The sequence below is a fragment of the Sturnira hondurensis genome, unplaced genomic scaffold, assembly GCF_014824575.4.
Source record: "Sturnira hondurensis isolate 20B ecotype Veracruz unplaced genomic scaffold, ASM1482457v3 Scaffold0021490, whole genome shotgun sequence".
Classification (NCBI taxonomy): Eukaryota; Metazoa; Chordata; class Mammalia; order Chiroptera; family Phyllostomidae; genus Sturnira; species Sturnira hondurensis.
Genome location: NW_028094121.1, coordinates 236,758 through 257,526, shown reverse-complemented (window position 1 = coordinate 257,526; position 20,769 = coordinate 236,758). Strand labels below are relative to the sequence as shown.

Sequence of the window (20,769 nt, the reverse complement as noted above, 5' to 3'; positions counted from 1 at the left end):
GGAATGATCCTGGGGAACCTCCTAAAACGGTGTCAGGGACTCCCAGAATCCACAGACCACACATTGCGAACTGCTGCCCCAGGGAAATTCTTGCTCATGTGGACCAGGAAACACATATCGAGAATGTTCACAGCAGCACCGTTTGTGAAAGCAAAAGCTCAGAAACAACCCACATGTTTATCATTAAGGGAATGGACAACCTGTTGGTATATTCACGCAATGGTCTACCACACAGCAGTGAATGAGTGTCCTGCAGCTCTGTGGATCCGCCTGGATGAACTTTAGTGTCCTAACTTGTACTCCACCTGAAGCAGAGTGTGAGACAATCTTTCCAGGTTTAGGAGGGATCAGAAATGGGGGGGAGTGATAAGAAGGAAAGGAAGAAAAACCAATGAAATGTGCATCACTGAGCTACTGATGACTGTGGGCTACTGTGCTCAGTCCCACTGGGAACCCTCTGAGGGTCGTGACGAGTGCAGTGCAGAACTGCCTCTCTGAAGCTGCGAGGCCAGAGCATTTTCCACCAGCTCTGGTCGCTGCAGATCGATCCCCTGAGGCATTCACTTTCCTGAACTCCTGGGCTGCACACAGGCCAGTCAGCCATGCCAAGCGCTGTAGCTGTCGTGGCCTTTGGGGTGGCACGGGGGCAGCTTGCATGCAAGTGTCAACTACTTTGAAATTGAGTGGGTTGAGGGGACATAGTTTGGGCCACCACAGGAGACAGCTAGATTCAGGAAATAATGTTAAGTAGAAAAAGAAAATTAGAGAGAATTATGTACAATGTGCTCCATTTTTATGATGTTCAAAAATACATGAAACAAGATGGCAGCGTAGGCAGACATGGCTGTCCTCTTCGCACAAGCACATCAAGATTACAACTAAAATATAGAACAACCACCATTCAGAACTGTCAGAAATTGAACTTAATGGAAGTCTGACAACTACGGAATTAAAGAAACCACATCCGTCTAGACTGGTAGGAGGGGTGCAGGCACAGAACAGACTGATCTCACATCCATGTGTGGTGGATAAAATTTTTGGAGGGATACCCTGGTAGCAAGGAGTCCCAGCGCCACACCAGGACACCCAACCCAGGGTTCCAGTGCCAGGAAGATAAGTCCCCACAATTTCTGGCTACAAAAACAGCAGGGATTGAGTAGGTGGAAGAAACTGCTGGAACCCCAAGCAGTCCCTCTTAAAGAACCCACATATGGGCTCACCTACTCACTCCCTCTGAGCTCCCTCTGAGCTCCAGCACCAGGGTAGCAGCTTGAAAGGCACCAGTGGTGTGCAGGGAGGAAATAAAGTGTCTGGCATCAAGGTGAACAGAGGCCATTGTCCCTTTTCTAAACCCTTCTGCTACAGAGCCAGCAAGCTGATGCTGTAACTGACACTCCATCAACCTGGCTAACACTGTTTGATCTGCTTTGGAGATCCCCAGACATTCTGCCCCACCCAAATTATGGGCCCACCCAAGCTGCTTTCCCATATGAATGGCTGATATTGGCTCATGCTTCACAACTTCCTAAATCCCATCAAACAAGCAACTGCTGGCCTCAGTGAGTCCCAGGCCTGGCACTAGTAGCAGCCAGCCTAGATTCACCGTTTACTTTTGCCGGGGAAACTACAAGCCTAGCACAAGTAGCAGCCATCTGATACTGCTTTATAGCTCAGGCAGGGTGGCCCCAGGCAAAACACAAGTGGGGGCTGACGTTGGCCCGCAGGACCTTGAGAACAGCACCTAAGGGCCAGCACACCTAAGTGGATAGCTACAGACCATGTCAGAGCACCACCACCCTGGCCCTGCACAGCTGGGGGGCCATGGAGGGCCCCCCATGGAGGGCAGAGGCTGGTGTTAGTGGTCAGAGCCAATCCTTGCAGGAGACTGGCCTGGGTAAATCCCTCCCATTGATCTTCCAACAGCAACCAAGGCTGAACTACAAGAGGAGGGTGTACTCAGGCCACAAAAAGGGCTTACCTTGAGTACCCAGCACGAGTGATAGGGGAGGCTGTGCCACTGGACCCTACATGATATCTACATTAGGTCACTCTACAAAGACACGGATTCAAAGCAGCTCCACCTAATACATAGAAACAAATACAGGGAAGCTGCAAAAATGAGGAGACAAAGAAACACGGCCTAAATGAAAGAACAAATAAAACTTCAGAAAAAGAGCTAAACGAAATGGAGATAAGCAATCTCTCAGATGCAGAGTTCAAAACACTGGTTATAAGGATGTTCAAGAAACTTAGTGAAGACCTTAACAGCGTAAAAAAGATCTAGCCAGAAACAAAGACTACACTAATTGAAATAAAGAACAATTTCAGAGAAACAACAGTAGAGTGGATGAAGCTGAGAATTAAATCAATGATATGGAACATAAGGAAGCAAAAATGACCAATCAGAACAACAAGAAGAAATCAGAATATATGAGGATAGTGTAAGCAGCCTCTGGGACAACTTCAAGTGGTCCAACATTTGCATCATAGAAGTGCCAGAAGGAGAAGAGAAAGAGCAAGAAATTGGAAATCTATTGAACATATAACGAAAGAAAATTTCCCTTATTTGGAGAAGGAAATAGACACACAAGTCCAGGAAGCACAAAGAGTCCCAAAAAAGATGAATGCACAGAAGCCCACTCCAAGACACATCACAGTTAAAATGCCAAAGGTTAAAGAGAAAGAGAGAATCTTAAGAGCAGCAAGAGACAAGAAGTTAGTTACCTACAGGGGAGTTCCCATAAGACTGTCAGCCTATTTCTTAAGAAACTTTGCAGGCTAGAGGGGATTGGCAAGAAATATTGAAAGTCATGAAAAGCAGGGACCTACAGCCAAGATTGCTCTACCCAGCAAAGATATTACTTAGAATCAAAGGGCAGAAAAAGAGCTTCCCAGACAAGAAAAAACTAAAGGAGTTCATCATCAGCAAACCATTATTATATGAAATAGTAAAGGGACTTATTTAAGAAAAAGAAGAAGATCAAAACTATGTACAATAAAATGGCAAAAAATACATATCTATAAACAATTGAAGCTAAAATCAAACTAAGCAAACAAGAAGAACAGAGACAGAATCATGGATACAGAGAGTGTTTTGATGGTTGCCAGATGGGAGGGTGGGGGATTGGGTGTAGAGGTGAGAGGAATAAGAAATACGAATAGGTAGTTATAGAATAGCCATAGGGATATAAAGCACATTGCAGGAAATGGAGTAGGCAAAGAAGTTGTATGCGTGGACATGAACAACGGTGTGGAGATTGCCTGAGGGAGTTGGGGGTGCTGGCTGGAGGAGGGGCAAAGGGGGAAAATCAGGACAACTGTAGTAGCATAACCAATAAAACATAATTTAAAAAAATACATAACAGTGTATGCATTGGGGTTTCCCCTATACATATTTTACTATTTAAAAATAAGTAGTATGTACCCCTTGTAAAAACCATGAAGAGCAAAAATAAAATTTCTCTTCTGTCTCTCTCCTCTTATCAACTTCAATGCCTTTTCCAGAAATAACTGTTGTTTAAATTTATATTTTATTTCAGTAGAGCTGGTATACAACCTTACATTGGTTGCATTAGTCTCAGGTGAACAATATAGTGACTTGACATTTTTATACCTGACAATGTGATCACGCCCCACCCAACCCCCCGTTCTAGTTAGTGATCAACTGTCCCACGTCGGCTTCCCACCATATCACTGCCTATACTCCCCTTCGCCTTTCCACCTATCCTTTCTCTCACAGACCCCCTTCTGGCAACCATCCCTTTGGTCTCTGTTTCTACAAGTCTGTTTTTGTTTTGCTTGTTTTGTTTTCATAGTACATTGTCAAGGACACAATTATGGATGTTATGAATAAACGGTTGTGGATATATGGAGGCTGTCAAGGTCGGCAGGAAAGGGTTCATCACAGGTTGGTGGAAAGTGAGCGAGCGCTTGTCAGAAAGCACACATCAGGGTGTAGCTGGTGACAAAGAGAGCGAGTCAAAGAAGGTGGCTCATTGGCCACTGGCTTTGAAACCAGTCTACAATTTTGCTCAGATTTGGAGAGTAAATGGGAGCAAGCTTTGCAGAAAGGGTGATGTCTGGCCAAAGCGTCTGAGAGGGGATCGCTCTGCAGTTAGCTTGGGAGGGAAAGGGCGCTGAGGGTCAAGAGGCCTTCACGCCCAGTGGCACTTGGAGTTTCCCTCGTTTTTTTTTTTTTTTTAGGGAGGCTCCTCTCTGCTCTGTTCCTTTATCAGGGGCAGACAGGCAGGGTGTGGCTTGTTGGTGTACAGGGACAGCTAGAAGGGAGTGTGGGGGACAGACAGAGGGAGCCCCTGGCTGAGGGCTGTGGGCATTAGAATAAAAGATGAACTTTTCCCGGGCTCATTGCCAGAGCCCTTCCTGATCCTTCTGCCTAATGCCTGACCTCCCCACATGGACCGAGGGAGTGTCCACAGCTTGGAGACTCCAGCTCTGATGGACAAAGGGCCCCTGGTTCTTACAGTGGTAAGTCCCCCTTCCTCTCCTCTCTTCACTGTTTTCAGCCTTTTAACTTTCTCAGGGGGCTCAGGCTCATTGGAGAAACTATCCCCTTTCTCCTTACTCACGAGAACATTTTAAAGAACAAAATGAGGCGATGGGAAATGAGCCCAGAAGGGGGTGAGTGACAAGGGGACTGGATGCGTTTTTTCTAAAGACTCGTTTCGGTGTTATCGTCATCATTATTGATTATTACAGCTATCATTTATCCAGCCCTTACTGTTTTCCGGGACCTGGGCTTCGTGCTTTCAGACTCATCGCTTGCAGGTTCGCAGGGTTTTCTTAAGTTGCTTGGAGCTGTCAAGTGAACTTTTGTCGCAGTGTCTTGCTTCACTCCTAGAAGTAACCACTGTTTAAGAGCTACGTTCTTGCCTTTTTCTAAGCATCTGCTCCCTAAATTGTATCATACTGTCCAGAGCTTTTTAAAGGTATTGTTTGGATTACAGTGCACATTTCCCATTGCTCTTAAAGATGGTTCTATCGTGTGACTATGAAATGCTACATAGTATTTCATTACAAGAATGTGTAATTAGTTAATCATTCCCATTTTAATAAACTTTTAGGTTGTTTCCAATTTTCCCTTTTTGTAAATTATTTTGTGATGAGCATCCTCACCATCAAATCCTTGTGCACATCCTTATTTGTTTCATAAGATTCTTTTCTGGAAGTAAAATTGCTGGACTAAAACTTTTGCATATTTGTAAATCGTTTGATGCTTATTCCTCAATTACCCTTGTGAAGGTTGTTCAGCGATGGGCAGGAGAGCCATTTTGCCCACATGTATGATAACTCTGGGTATTATTTTTTCTAATATTTGATAATATGAAGGAAGACAGAATCATATCTGACTGCATTTCTCTGATGACTAGTGAGCAAAAGTCCTCTTTCTGATGTCATCGTCTCCCGGGTTGGTGTGCTCCTACGGCTGCTTACCATCAGTCGGTGACTTGATAACGAGCTCCAGGGAGACTCCTCTGCTAAAGCCACCTCACTTGCCCTCAATGGAAGCACCTCATTTACCTTATTATTCTTAGAACCTGGCACAAACCACTTCACATGTATTTTCTATGCATCCTGGCTGTAGCCCGACTCACGATGGAGGTGCTGTTACTGAGTTCATTTCATGTGTGAAGGAGAGGAGGCTGGAAGGAGTAAACTAGACCGTCTAAGGTTGCACAGACAGGCAATGGCAGAGCCGGGGCTTGGCCCCAGGCTGACTTTAGATCCCGTCCTCTTGAAGAGTTAATCAACAAGTTGAATTTAGGAAGACAGGGCCATGGTCGGGGGGAGGGCTCCTCTCATTCGATTTCAGGCAGCCCCAGTTCAGTTTGGAGCTGTGTGTCATTCTGGCCATGCCTACCCAGGGCGTGTTACAGGATCACCTTTTAACTGAGGGTCTGGAGGACTGGGGTAACTCCAGGGGATCCTGAGCCCTGCCTACTCTCACCTACAAAGAAAAGACAGATTTCTCATTTACCTAGTTTCTCCTCTTCAGTTTCTGAGTAGCTGGCAATCTGCAGAAAAATGGATAGAATCAAGGCAAAAAAAAAAAGTCCTAACAGTAACCCTAACCACACTGTGTCCTAGTGTTATGGTGCCATTGCAACATCAGGGGATTAGAGGAGTGAACCAAATGCATCAGGATTAAAAACCAAAAACCACCCCAAACCAGCGTGCTGTTGGCCACAGGAAAAACAGCCCTGGAAACGTGTCAAAGCCTAAGTCCATCTTCAGTTTCTCAACCTCTTGTGGACAGACACACCTCCTCCAACTCCCACCTTTGCCCTGTTCCAAGACCTTTAAGGACCCGGCCTGATAACTTTTACAAAGACCCCCTTCTTTGGAAAAGATTTGCCGTCTTGGAGAGAATTTAGGAGACGATCTCTCCCTTGTGTGTTTTTACATTTAAACTTCTTCCTAATGGTGGCATGAAAGGTTGGTTTCTTGCTGTGGGAATTTCAGGCAGTCGGGTGGGTGGGGAATCATTCAGGGCCTCAGGGCCCCATGCCTCTCAGGGGCCGCAGCTCATTTACTGAGCACGTGTTCGGCCAGACATTGGTGGCAAGTGCTTCACATGCCTTTGAATCCTCTTTTTAAAACAAATATGTTATTTATTCATTTTTAGAGAGAAGGGGAGAGAAGGGGATTCAAAGAGAGGGGATTCCTCTCTTTAGAGGGAGAGAAACATCAATGTGTGGTTGCCTCTCACATGCCCCTTACTGGGGACCTGGCCTGCAACTCAGGCATGTGCCTTGACTGGGAATCGAACTGGTGATCCTTTGGTTCGCAGCCCTCGCTCAATCCACTGAGCCACACCAGCCAGGGCTGAACCGTCTTTGAACCCTCACAGCCCCTGTGAAGACAGTTCCCCATTTATAGACCTGGAGGCCCCCTCCAGGGATTTATACAACTTTCCAGGGACACAGGTGCTAGTGTAGCACCTGGGTGAGCTGACACTTGAACCCAGGTCTTTCTAACTCTAGACCCTGAGTTTGTAGGATCAGTACCTTCAGGATGAAATGAAGGGACCTTGCTGCCTTGGTTTGCTCTTTCTCCAGGGTCAAACTGAAAAGGCAGTCAGGGAAGAGCTCCAGCCCCCACTGTGGGTGGATGATTGGCTCCTAGCATTTCCCAAACCTGGCCTGGGGCATTAAATGCAAAAAGAGGCCAGTACTCCCGAGTTAACCAGGTTAGTTCCAGGTATAAGTTCTCAGCCTTCCAGACCCTTGTCTGAGCCTTCTAGGGCACACTCAGTGTCTCCCCCTCAGTCCGCACCCACCTCCTCCGCATGAGTTCACAGGCCCAACCATGAAGCCAGCCTCTGTGTTCAGCACGTCCCTCCTTCAATGCTCACAAAAACCCTGCAGGGAGGCACACTGCTGACCATTTTAAAGATGAAAAGATAGAGTCTCTGGGAAACTGAGTCACAATGTTACACTGAGTAAGTAGCAGAGTTGGGATTTGGACACCGGGCTGTGTGATTCCTGAGCGCCCGCTCCGCAGCCTCCGCCACACCTCCCAGGCTGTATACCTCCCCACGTCCAGCTCACCGGCCCTCTCTGGCGTCTCCCTGTCTGTCCTCCTAGTTCAAATGGAGACGGCAAGTTCCTCTGGCTCTCGGCTCTCCGGCTGCCTCCTCGCACTCGTCTTCCTCCAGTTGCCCGTACACCTGTCAGGTAGGAGTCCCTGGCTCTCTTTCCCTGCCAGGGGCGTCGGAGCAAGGAGTCCCAAGGGTCAGAAGGCCTGGCGACAGGCTTGCTTTCTTCTGGGGTTCGGCTCTAACCCCAGCGCTTTCCAACGACCTTCTCAGGCTCTCTCCTTCCCCAAGATACCCCCTACATCCTCGGCCGAGCTCTCGCTCTCCCATCCCTCCCAGACTGCGTTGTCCCTTTTCTGTCTTCACTGCACAGGGGACTCCGACCAGCTCCACCTGGCCCCGCGAGGGGGCACAGCCAGGCTGCCCTGTCCCCTCACCCTGTGGTCGTTCAAGGACATCACCGAGGTGCGCTGGCTGCGGCCCCCGACTCCCGGGCCCGCTCAGGTCGTTCACGTGTTCCGGGACGCGGAGGACCGCCAGGAAGATGTGGTGGCGGAGTACAAGGGGAGGACGGCGCTCTTGAGAGACGGCGACGAGGGAAACGTTGCCTTGGAGATCCGCGACGTCCGGCTGGAGGACCGAGGGCCGTACCGATGTCGGGTCCAGATTGGAAACTTGAGTCGAGAAGGCACCGTGAATCTGCAGGTTGCAGGTTAGTCATTTTTCGGAGGGGAGTGGATTTGGGGGTGCCGTTGCTGGTAGAGGTGGATTTAGAAAGGTCCTAGGTTGCCGTCAGAGCCTGCCTCGTGCTTTGGGAGGCGCAGGGCGGGGTGGGGAGAGGGCAAGCATTCAAGTGCATTGAACAGCCGCTCCCCCCTTCCCCCCTCCCCCCCCCGCTCCCCCCGGGCGTCTGTGGCACCGAGGAGAGGGCGCTGGCCAGGACCAGGCTCTTGCCTAGGCGCTGCCAGGCAGCTTTCCTTTCCAGTTCTAGGCTCCGACCCTTACATCCATGTGAAGGGCTACGACGCTGGATGGATCCAGCTGGTGTGCAGGTCGGCGGGATGGTTTCCCAGGCCTTGGGCCGAGTGGAGAGACCCTCAAGGCAAGGTGCTTCCACTCGAGACCCAGACTTCTTCCCTGGACAAAGCCGGGCTCTTCGAAACAGCGATATCCAGCAAAGTCAAAGACAGCACCGTAGGCAGTGTGTCCTGTGCCATCCGCAACGTGGCCCTTGGCCAAGAGAAGACCGCAGCCATGGTCATGGCAGGTAAAGGCTGGGGCAGAAAACAGGTTTGAAGGCCCTGGTGGTTCCAGAGAAAACTCTGACCATAGTGGAAACTTTATAAAGAACTATTGAGTTTTTTAAGTACTAAGAATAACACGTTTACTGCAGAAAACTTTAAAAATACAGGCTATTTTAAAGAAACAACAAAAAGGCCTCTTATAAACTGGAGAGACCTACTGCTAACAGGTGAGGCATGTCTTTTAGGAATTTCTTTCATGCGAGTTTTTCTGAGTGCATTGTTCCGTATACGTATTCTTTTGCTTAGGGTGGTTTCCCCCTCCACTTACAAGGCTGTGAGCATTTTTGCCCATGTCCTTCAGTAGTTCTCTGCAACACGATCTTTAAGGGCTGCATAGTAGTTCATTGTGTGGGTCTAGCCTAATAAAATTAATTAAAGCCCTGTGTTTTTTAAAAGATTTTATTTATTTTTAGAGAGAGGGGAAGGGAGGGACAAAGAGAGGGGGAGAAACATCGACGTGACAGAGAAAAACCAATCAGTTGCTTCTCGAGTGCCCCGCCCCCCCCCCACCAGGGACCGAACCCACTACCCAGGCACAAACCCGCGACCTTTCACTTCCCCAGCCGACGCCCCACCAATGGAGCCGCACCAGCCAAGGCTCAAAGCCCCGTTTCCTGACATCGGGACAGTTTCAGTTTTTCCTCTAACAGTGCAGTGAGCATCACTGCACGTAATTTGGGAAATGGTTCGGATTTTCTCAGAATATGTTTCCAGAAGTATAATTAATGGGTCAAAGGGTTATAAGCCCTTGAAAGGCCCTTGAAATGGAGCCACGTGGCAGAGAAGGCTGGTTTCAGAGCCGAGAAGAACCGCGTGGCTTGGGGTCCCCGGTGAGGGGCCTGGGGTCCCCCGGAGGAGTGATCGTGGACCTCTGCGAGTCCCTTTCTTCCTTTCGCTCTCTGTCCCCTCCCCGCTCTTCCTACCGCCACTGCCTTTCACTAGTGCTAATCACTTCACATCCTCCTCTCTTTGCGTCTCCCAGCAACCCAGCGGGACTGGGGCCATTATCGTCCCGTTTCACAGATGATGTGGAGAGACTTGCTCTCCTGCCTGCGGTCCCGTGGTGGGTGAGTGGGGACTCACACCCAGCATAGGCTCTGTGTCGCCTGTCATAGTTCCTCCTCTGATCTTTTTTTCTTCTCTAGTTCTTTGCTTTCTCCTGCCTAGGGCTTTTTTAAAATTTTATTTTATTTAAAAAAATTTTTTTATGGAGCACCGTAAGTTTTAATTTTTTCAAATTTATTTATTTAGCTGTTGTTCAAGTGCAGTTTTCTGACTTTTACTCCCATCCCAGCACACACCCCCTGCAGTGCTCCCCACCTCCCTGCCATTTCCACCCCCCGACTTAGTTATTGTCCATGTGTCTTTTATACTAGTTCCTGTCAATCCTTCCCCTTCCCCCCCTGAAATTCCCTCCCTTCTCCCCTCTGGTCACTGTCCGTCTGTTCTCTATTTCAGTGTCTTTGGTCATATTTTGCTTGCTTGTTTGTTTTGTTGATTAGGTTCCTGTTAAAGGTGAGATCATATGGTAAAAAATATGGAGCGCTTCACGAATTTGCGTGTCATCCTTACGCAGGGGCCATGCTAATCTTCTCCGTATCGTTCCAATTTTAGTATATGTGCTGCCGAAGTGAGCCCTCCTGCCTAGGCTCTAGGCCTGTAGCTGTGGGCCCACGAAATTGCGTTGCCCCGCCCATGTGGCTCAGGGCAAAGGGGTCACAGATTGCAGAGCCACAGCAGAGTGAGGGTTCGAAACACCAGCAGGAGGCGCTCATGAGGAGACTGCGGCTGATGGCTGTGGAAGCACCTCCAGTTCTTCAAAGGACTTGGATAACTCTTCCACTGAGTTGCAGAGCGGGCTGAGGTTGTGATTGGGGAGCTGAGTTTAACCCACTGTCTTTAGGCAGGACCGTGGAAACCACTCCTGAGAGATGAACGCGTCACTTGAAAGTCATCCCTGAGTTATCCAGGGTTTGAGTTACGGAGAGAAGCCAAGAGCCTCACCAGCCTTGGCTGGAAGTCTCTCCCTGGAGGCGACAGAGACAGTTGGGACATGCCTAAGCCATCTTCCATATGAGGAGCCCTGAGGCATCTGGTGAGGGTGGTCATTGGTGGTCTCATTCCAGCCCCGTCTCCAGGGAGAATCTCCTCCTCAGAAGTGGCTCTCGCTGTGATTCTGCCTGTCCTGGGACTTCTCATTGCGGTGGGCATTTGCTTCATCTGGAAGCAAAGAAGATCCAAAGGTAACTGAGTGGTCAGGGAGTGCGGGCAGCAGGAAGTGGGATTGTGGCTTCTCTGGGAAAAGGCTGGGAGGGGGAGACACAGACGGGATGATGCAGGTTGGAGAGCGACTGGGAGGAAACCGGTGGAACAACGCTCTGGGGCTCACACTGCGGAGAAGGGCGCAGAATCTGCAGGAAGCTCCTGGGAAGGGCTGTGAGTTCTCACCTTCTGAGAAATTAAAAATAGCCGATCATGCCAGCTTTCTAGTTAATTAAAAAATCCAATTCTATCCATTGGGTGAAACCCTCATAAATATGATTGCATTTCACAGGATCTCAGGGTTGTATGGCACCTTAAAAGACACATAATCCAACACCCCTTTTCCTACCTAATGGTTGAAAGACCCTTTCCAATGGTCACACATCAGCAGTGGCAAGGAGCAAAGTCCTCCTCAGGCAGTCTGTTGTCCTTGGACAACGCTGCCTGTTAGAAGAAGCCCTTCCTTAAGCTGAGCTGACCTCTCTGTCTCTCCCCTTCCAGAGAAGCTTCTCTATGAACAGGCGATGGAGGTAGGTAAGTGTCCTGGAAGAGGGGGGAATGTTTCTGCGTTCTACTCATTTTTGTGCCTCCAGTGCCCACTAATCTAAACCGTGTACCTGAAAATCCCGACGTCCGCTATTTTGGGGGGCAGTAGTGATGCGGCTTCTACACCCGTCCTCTCCAGGCTTTGCTGACTCTGACTTGTCATAGCTTGCCTTTCAGTGTGTTTGATGGTTATTGTCTGTGGACTTATTGCTTGATCTTATTCTGTGGGAGTCATGTAGGTTGAACATGGGGGAGGCTTTTATTCATTCAACAAATAATTGATAATTGTGTACTGAAGTGCCCTAGACTGCACTAAATGCCGGGGGTGCAAGATGAGTGAAAGCAGACAGTCTTTGCTCCCCTGGGGCCTGCAGTCCAGCCAGGGAGGTACACGTGACTTAAACAACTGCACAGGTGAAGGCGAAAGTACCACGGTACAAACGCCACGAACGGAAGTTCTGGGAGCTGTGAGGATTATGAGCAGGAGGCGCCAACCAAGCTTCAGAGACAGAAGAGGAGTCCACAGAGGAAGTGATGTTTGACATGGAGGACAGACGGGCAGGAGGAAGAGGGGGCAGAACGCTATTCACAGCAGAAAGAACAGCTTGAGAAAGAAGCACAGGGCAGAAGGGAGGAGAAAGGTGACCGGACGAGGCTGCGCAGTTAGACAGGGGCCCGGCGGCCTGAGGCCTGGTGGGCCATGTGAAGGACTTCCTCTTTCTCTCAGGGCAGTCGTAAAGGAGTGAGTGGGATGGATGTCTCTGTTAGAATTGTGCTTTGAGACGCTCTCTCTGGCTGCAGAAGGCACCAGAAGTAGCGAGACAGGATTGGGGCAGTTCGGGCTACTAGTTCTGCCACCCAGACGAGCGATGATGAGGGCCCAGATCGGGGAGGCAGAAGTGGACAGGTTCAAGAGCAGGTAAAAATTGGTAGGAATCAGGGATCTTCAAGGTAATGGCATAGAATCTCATCTTTTCTTAAACTTCTCTCCCTCTAGAAAATCTTCTCTCAGACCATGCCAGAGAAAAAGGTAATTACATGTATAGAACAAGGGGTAGGGAATAAGCCCCATTCATTCTCCTTTTGTACAAGTGCGGATAGTCTAGTATTACACATACATTACACAGGTACGCACACATATCCTCCGTTCATGATTGGAATTTACCTTCCAATCGGAACGGGTTGCAGGGTTGATGGCCGTGGGTGAGGAGGTGCTCGAGGTAAAAATTCACAGGTCTGAATTATCACGAGCTCCCTTTATCAGCCTTCCCACCAATCGTTTAAAAAGGAAGAACTATATTCTATTTAAAAATATGTGCATATGTCCATCTGGGATGTTTGAGCATCTCAAGCATCTCAAGGATCTATACAACCTTTGCATTCAGAAAGGTGGTGTGATACGGTGGGAGCGTCACAGGCTCCGGGGTCAGCGACACCTGGTCAGCTCACTGCCTGGTCCGCCTTGGATGTGTGGCTTCACTGCTGTGAGCTCTAGTTTCCTCACCCATAAAATGGGGATAATGAATCCCCTCACCCAATTTTTTTCAGGATTAAAAGAGACAACTTAACAAAACCTCTTCTATCACAGTGCCTGGAACTCTGTTGCCTTATTGCCATTTCATCTTCGTGAATCGCACATCTGCTCTGGGCCACTGAGGGTAGACGCCTAAGGCACAAAAAATAGGCAGGGTCCCTGCCCTGTGAAAATGTAGCTGAGAGACAGGTCACGGGCTCAGAAATGGCTCCACGGGCAGTGATTTGGGCCTCTCCTCTCCTCTTCCCTTACCTCTCCTCCCAGCGGGGGAGAGTGTGGGCGTGCACCCCGCAGGGACTCTGCGGCTGGCTGTTCTGTCCAAGGGCAGAGGCGCAGTGTGTGCTGTGCAGTGGGGAAGGCCTCCGACTGGGAGCCCACGGCCTCGCACTTGGGCCCGAATCCTGCCTTCTTGGCCACTTACTAACAGCATGGCCTGGGCAAATTTCCCTGTGCCCCTGAGCCTGAGACCACCACTCTGGAGAAGGGGAATAACTATTACACGCACCTCCCATTGTCGAGAGGATTCAGTGGCTACCTCAGTATGAGAATAAGACACAATAAATGGAGGCTATGAGTAGTGGAAATACGTCTGTATCATCTATAAATAATATACACATAACATTATAGAACTATAATAGTATTGATATTAATAACATAAACCATGAACTCCTCAGGGGCCATGTCACGTTTAGCTTCACTGCCCCAACGCCTAACATGCCCAGCCCTTAGCGTGGGGCCTGGCAGTGGGTTCAAATGCATAACTTCAGTTCTCTGCCAGGGGCAACGCTAGGGAAAATGTGGACAGGATGGCCCCTCTGGGGAAGCCACAAGTACTCCCCTGGAGCATGCAAAGCCTTCACACATGTCCCCAAACCATCTGGAACCTCCCAGTCTGTGAATCTCTCCACGGGACTTCAGGGGAGTTCCTGTAGAGAATAGTAAAGCCGTGTCCACAAGTCAGTGCGAGGCCTCCACGGTGGACATGGTAAACAGGAGGCAATTAAAGGGCAGCAAGGCGCGCACTCGTGTACACATGGTTACAGACACACGGAAACACTCGTGTGGACAGCGGAAGCAGAAGCAGACGGAAAGGAAGGGCAGAGGTGTGCCCGCTGCAGCAGCTGGTGGGACATCGTCCTTTCCCGGTGGGGGACGGAGGGCTGCGCCTCCCTGGGCTCGGGGATGAAGCAGAGCCTCTGCTGACTCGGGCCTTTTTCTGTTTGTTTTTTCCAGGAAGGCTCCATAAAGCCCTCAGTAAGTTCTCAGCGGCAGCACAGACCTACTTCCAGCATCTTTGCTTCAGGATGGGTGTCTCAGTTTTCCTTCCCGAGGCAGAGGAGCGGGGGTGGGGGCGGGGTGGGGGCGTGTAGTCCAAGCCGGAGGGTTGGAGATGTCTTGGCTCTCAGTGATCTCTTTTCTCAGATATTCCCTGCTTCCCTTTTCTGCACAACAGTTACCTAGTCTCTAAATGGGAAACGTTTAACCGAGAAGAGATGTAGCTCCCCGAGGGGAAGCCGCCCGGAGACCCTTTAATCACCCACCAGGCGTGACATTCCCTCGGGTGAGATCCAAGGTGGATGGATCCTCACTAAACTGAATGTGGGGCAGGGTTTCTCCACCATCTGGCGCAAGAGACCCTCTTTATTGCAAAAAAAAAAAAAAGTTCAGACATGGGGTGTCTGTTTATTTTACCTTAATAAAAAAATACATAAGAAAATCTCATTGAAGCCCTGGCTGGTGTAGCTCAGTGGATTGAGCGCAGGCCTGTGAACCAGACAATCACAGTTCGATTCCCAGTCAGGGCACATTCCTGGGTTGCAGGCCAGTTCCCAGCAGGGGATACACGAGAAAGCAACCATACATTGATGTTTCTCTTCCTCTCTCCTTCCTTTCCCCTCTAAAGATAAATGAATAAAATATTAAAAAAAAAGAAAGAAAATCTCATTGAAACCCAGTGATAGTTTTGAATGAACTTACATTCTTCTCTCTCAGCATCTACATACATGCACACCGCCGTTCCCGGCCGTGTGAGATGTGGTATTTAACGGGTCGCAGTCAGGTCTGGCGCAGTTAGTGGTTTGCCGACCCTGCGCAGTGTCTCTGGGCACTCCCGGTGCATGGCCGGGAGCCGCTGCACTTGCAGGCAGGGTCACTCAGGGCACGGGGATGGACATTCAGGGGACCGCCTGAATGAGAGGGTCTGGTCGGGGGAGGTGGTTGGGATGCGACGCGACTTTGTGCAAAGATGGAAGCACTCATTCTGATCTGTCCAACTGTTTTTACTCTTTAGAAAAACTCCGGAGTGAACTGAGTAAGTTTTCCGTGTTCTTAACACTTTCGAACCGACTTCTCTCCTGTTGACTCTCTATTCTCAGCGACCGCTCACCCCTCTCGTTTCTGTTTTCACAGAGTTGAAAAGAGCTGCCGCCAACTCAGGTGGGTGCACTGCCCCCTCGCTTGACTCGCGCCCTCTGGGGTTCTCTGTTTCTCCACCGCGTTCATTCACAGTCGCTTTTCGTCTTTCAGGCTGGAGGAGGGCCCGTCTGCACTTCGGTGAGTCCAGTGGGATCCATCCGCACTGCAGAGCGCCTTTGGGGGCAGACTGGCTGTTTTTAAAAAAAATCAGACCTGTTTATCTACTTATCAAAATTGTTAAAATCTTTGTGACTTTGGGGGAGGATCACAGTTAGACTTAGAAATTTGTCGGTTATTTGTATGCCTTCTTGGTGACTTGTCTGCTCTTCTGTCTATTCTGGCTCCTTTTTGGTTTGTGAGGATTCTTTCTATAGAAAGTGTAGAAACTTTTTGTTCTGTTTGTCACAAATTGTGTTTCTGAGTTTTTCATTTGTGTTTTAATTTCCTTATATTACTTTTTTGATGCATGAGTGTCTTATTTTTAGGTAACCAAAATTTTTAAAAAGATTTTATTTATTTATTTTTAGAGAGAGGGGAAGGGAGGGAGAAAGAGAGGAAGAGAAACATCAAAGTGTGGTTGCCTCTCCTGGGGCCCCAAGTGGGGACCTGGCCCTCAACCCAGGCATGTGCCCTGACTGGGAATCGAACTGGCGATCCTTTGTTTTGCAGCCTGTGCTCAATCCACTGAGCTATACCAGCCAGGGCTAGGTAGTCAAATTTAAAAAAATTTTCCTGTGTCGTGTCTCCTGTGGTTTTAGGTTTTGGAAGCCCTTCTTACCCCACAACTGGGCAAACAGCCAGCGCTCCCTTCCCTTCTACTCGTCTGCCGTGTTCTTCCCGCTCTGCAGATCAGTCTTCCTGGGGGTTGGCGATGGAGATTCTCAGAGCAGGGAGTGGCTTGGGCACGTGCCCCCACATTGTAGACTCCAAAAGTTTTCATAGTTTTATTCTAAAAGATTTGCACATCTCTCTTTTAATTTATTCCTAAATATTTGCTTTTTTGTTTTGGCTGTTGTGTCAATGAGTCGTTAGTTTCACTGCCCGGGTCCTTGTCGGTTTTCCAGGCTGTTCATCTCCCCTTTGTTCACACCACCTTCCTTCGGGCAGGTACAGTAGAGCTGGTGAGGGGCCACCTGAGAGCCCGCCAGGTCACGTGGGTTGACATTCTGGGAACACACAAACCCTTCTCCCACTCAAGGCCTGGCTTATTCCCACCACCTCGGCAGCGTCCGTGCTTCAGGGATTTAACTCTCCAAGAAGAGCCTGTTTTCTGTACTGGGGGTAGGAGGGGAACTCACCATGACCTCCCACAATTCTTCTTTTAAGGAAGAATCCTGTCTGTATTAACATTTAAAAGTAGTAATTATACGCAATAATTTAGTTGACAAAACGAGCATTATACCCTCACGGTGTGAAGGAGGTAGTATCTCGTGCGTCAGCTCATCAGATGTGCAGGACAGCGCTACAGCATAGGTGCTGCCGTCCCCCCACTTTACAGATGGAGAAACCAAGGTCTGGAGATGAATAACGCACCCAAGGCCACATGACGAGCACGTGGCAGAAGGGGGACTCCGACCTCCAGTGTGGCTTCTGGGTCTCACATCAGGGCCGATGTTTATGATCATACGGCAGTTTCCATCGGACCATCAAAGACAAAGGCAGTATTTCCTAAGGATGAAGGGTCTACACAGACAGAGGAAAAACAGTCTCTTCTTTTACTTAATGGAAGTAAAAGCGCCTCGACCAGGAGGCCCTGGAGACTGGAAGGCGCTTTTCTTTGGTTCCAGGACACATGGGGTAGAGGGAATCAGGAACTAAAATGGGTCAGTGACAGGGGGTGCAGACCTAGGGAGTATTCGTCCCTCCAAAACTACCCGAAGATCCTGTAAGACCTAGCCTTCCCAAACCTCACCTCTCTGTGCCTCTCTGCAGTGGCCGTGACCCTGGACCCCGACACAGCGCATCCCAAACTCATCCTGTCTGAGGACCGCAGATGCGTGAAGCTGGGAGACAGAAGGCAGCCTGTGCCTGATAACCCCCAGAGGTTTGATTTCGTCGTCAGTGTTCTGGGCTCCGAGTGCTTCGTAGCGGGTTGTCACTACTGGGAGGTGTACGTCGGAGACAAGACCAAATGGATCCTGGGGGTGTGCAGCGAGTCGGTGAGCAGGAAGGGGAAGGTCACGGCCTCGCCGGCCAACGGACACTGGCTTATGCGGCAGAGTCGTGGGAACCAGTATGAAGCTCTCACATCTCCACAGACCTCCTTCCGCCTGAAGGAGCCACCACGCTGCGTGGGGATTTTCCTGGACTACGAAGCAGGAATCATCTCCTTCTACAATGTGACCGACAAATCCCACATTTTCACTTTCACCCACGCATTCTCTGGCCCCCTCCGCCCTTTCTTTGAACCTTGCCTTCACGATGAAGGGAAAAACACGGCTCCTCTAATCGTCTGTTCAGAACTCCAGAAATCAGAGGAGTCAATCGTCCCCAAGCCAGATGGAAAAGGCCATGCTAATGGAGATGTGGCCCTGAGGGTGGACTCTTCCCTACTGCCCCCTCAGGAACCAGAGCTTCCCCGACACAGGGACACGACCCTGCCTTGGGCCCCTGACGCTGGCCCCGCCCTCCAGGGGCTCAAGGTTCCTTATTTTTAAGAAGGTGCCTCATTGCCTGCTCCCCTGCCCATCCAGCCCCGTGCTCTGGCCCAACGTTGGATTCTGGAACGGCGCATCTTCTCTCCCGGAATTCAGACCCTTTTGTGGTTTCTATTCATGCCACTTGTCTCCCGGTTCTAAACCCCGTCTCTTTCTGTGGACTCGAAGTTCCCACTGCCCTGGGAGAATCCTTGAAAACCAAATGAGCAATCAGATTAGGTGTAGGGGGTGATGTTGAAGGTGCGCCACTGAGATCTGGGGTTCTCCATCCAAAGCGCTCTTTAGGACTTCATCTTACCTCATCCTGCACTCCGGCTTTTAGTCGTGAGATTACCAGGCCCAGTCCCTGGCTTATTTCGACAAGAATTGCTTTTCTCTCTCTCTTTCTCTTTTTTACTAGTTCAGGCCCTGAGCCCTCAAAGCCAGTTTTTAACAAGTAAACATATTTTGGGTTAGACATTCTTTCTTCATCCTTCTGGACTAAAGGGTGAGGAGGGCAGGAGACAAAACATACTATCCTTTTCCATTTCCTTGGTGCTGTTTACAACATAGTTCGATGATAACCAGAGCTAATTCACATGTTTCCAAAGCCAATGTACTTATTAGTGATAACCAGGTACAGGGACTTTATTTACTATATTTTATTTTTAATTTTCATCCAAGGATATGTGTATTGATTTTAGAGAGAGAGAGAGCGACATCAATGTGAGAGAGAAACATTCATCAGTTGCCTCCCGTAAGTGCCCCAACCAGGGATTGAACCCACTACCTATGTATGTGCCCTGACTGGGAATTGAACTTGCAGCCTTTTGGTGTACAGAATGATGTTCCAATCAACTGAGCCACCCAGCCAGGGAAGGCGCAGGGACTTTAAGTGTGGTAGCTGGAATCCCAGAAGACCTTGGGAGCAGTCAGGGAGCTGGGACGCACAACTTCAAAGAGCAGGCCAGCTGTGTGTGGCCTTGAAAAGACAGCTGTGGATGAGTCAGTCTGTTGCCATGGCCATTTTGCGTATCCTTCTGAGATTCAGAGAGGCCTGGCTAGAAAAAGTGGCAGTTTTAACTACCAATGTGGCCTTTTCCCCCATAAGACATTAAACTGGAAGACTTGACTGTTTGCGTAGCACACTCTTCCCCTAGGTTGGAGAGTAACGATTTTAAATATTTTAAATAGGAATTTGATAGACCAGGTGTGAGGATAAAATAATGGATCTAATTTTGTGGTGTGGATTGCAGAAAGAAGTCTAGTCTCTTTCAAGTCATACCATATATGTGGTCTGGCCTCTTTTGGGGGAGACTGGCTCTCAGCTTGCAGATGGGTACTCAGTTCTGCCCAACCAAAACTGAATCTTTCTGTCAGAAGTTCTCTGGTAGTCTATTAGTGCCTGCATTGGTCAGCATTCTTTGTTCTTCATAGAATATATATGTATATATATATATATATATATATATATATACACACATACATACACATAGAATATATATATATATATATTCTATATATATATATTTACAGAGAGAGAGAGATTATAAGAAATTGGCTCATGTGATTATGGAGGCTGGCGAGTCCCAGGATCTGAGGGTTAGTCAGCAGGTTGGAGAGATCCAGGGGAGCCAACGATCTAGCTCCTGCCGAAGTCTGGAGGCCCAAGACCCAGGAGAGCCTACAGCATAATTCCAGTGTGAAGGCTGAGTGGCTTGAGACTCAGGGAGAACTGACGTTTCAGTTTGAGCCTGAACGTAGGAAAAAGCGGGTGTCCAGTCTGAAGGCTGTCTGGCAGGAGGAATTTCACTAGGGTGAGGGTCAGCTTTCTGGTTCTATTCAGGCCTTTAACCAACTGGACGAGGCCCGCCCATGTTTAGGGAGGGAGGGTCAATCTACTTTACTCAAGCTAATGATTTAAATGTTAATCTTCTCATCCAAAAGTACCCTTATAGAAACACCTAGAATATTTGACCAAATATCTGGGTACCCTGTGGCCTAGTCAAGTTGATACACAAAATTAAACACCATAGTGCTTGAGTAGAATTTTTCATTTGCTTTTGTATAGTTCTTAAATAAAAGTTTGGTATCCATTGTTATTATTTACGTTGTGAATGAGAAGTTGAAGAAAAAGGCTTTGGATTGATAAGAGAAAAACACATCATGGGTTTGGTTTCCAAACAGCCTTGAATCCACCTGAGCAAGCTTTAATCACAGTTAAAAATAAAGCCACAGTTTTATTTCTGAGCCTACCTTCTTAGCATTTTATTTAAACCAATTTATAAAGTAATAATGTATAGGGGGGTATTTATATTTCATTCATCCACATTCAGTTTCAAACCTACTTTCCTGAATATCCCAATCTTAAAACTCACATTGTTCACACTGGCTTCACCCAAGAGAATTTACCAGCAGGAAAGAAACCTGTCATTTGTGGAGGCAGAAGCTTGATATATCCTTACAACAATTCTGCCAGGAATTTCACAGCAGAGGAAAATTGTGCTCCCAAATAGC

General features: G+C 48.7%; 1 protein-coding gene and 1 non-coding gene across 3 annotated transcripts; one reads left to right on the top strand and one right to left on the bottom strand.

Annotated features, from left to right (window-relative positions):
- Positions 1-4,285: 4,285 nt before the first annotated feature.
- ERMAP (erythroblast membrane associated protein (Scianna blood group)) lies at positions 4,286-18,977 on the top strand. 2 transcript variants are annotated; one of them, XM_037032635.1, is made up of 12 exons: positions 4,286-4,485; positions 7,605-7,694; positions 7,929-8,267; positions 8,541-8,822; positions 10,986-11,102; positions 11,623-11,655; positions 12,665-12,697; positions 14,435-14,455; positions 15,492-15,512; positions 15,611-15,637; positions 15,728-15,754; positions 17,549-18,977. In XM_037032635.1, the coding sequence occupies exons 2-12, from the start codon at positions 7,610-7,612 to the stop codon at positions 18,271-18,273; spliced, it is 1,710 nt and encodes a 569-aa protein (XP_036888530.1). In that variant the 5' UTR covers positions 4,286-4,485; positions 7,605-7,609; the 3' UTR covers positions 18,274-18,977. The 2 variants fall into 2 exon arrangements, with proteins under 2 accessions (XP_036888530.1, XP_036888531.1); XM_037032636.1 differs by lacking the exon at positions 15,492-15,512.
- LOC118977688 (U6 spliceosomal RNA) lies at positions 10,391-10,497 on the bottom strand. The gene has a single exon (XR_005064582.1). It is a non-coding gene; the product is annotated as a U6 spliceosomal RNA (small nuclear RNA).
- Positions 18,978-20,769: the final 1,792 nt, after the last annotated feature.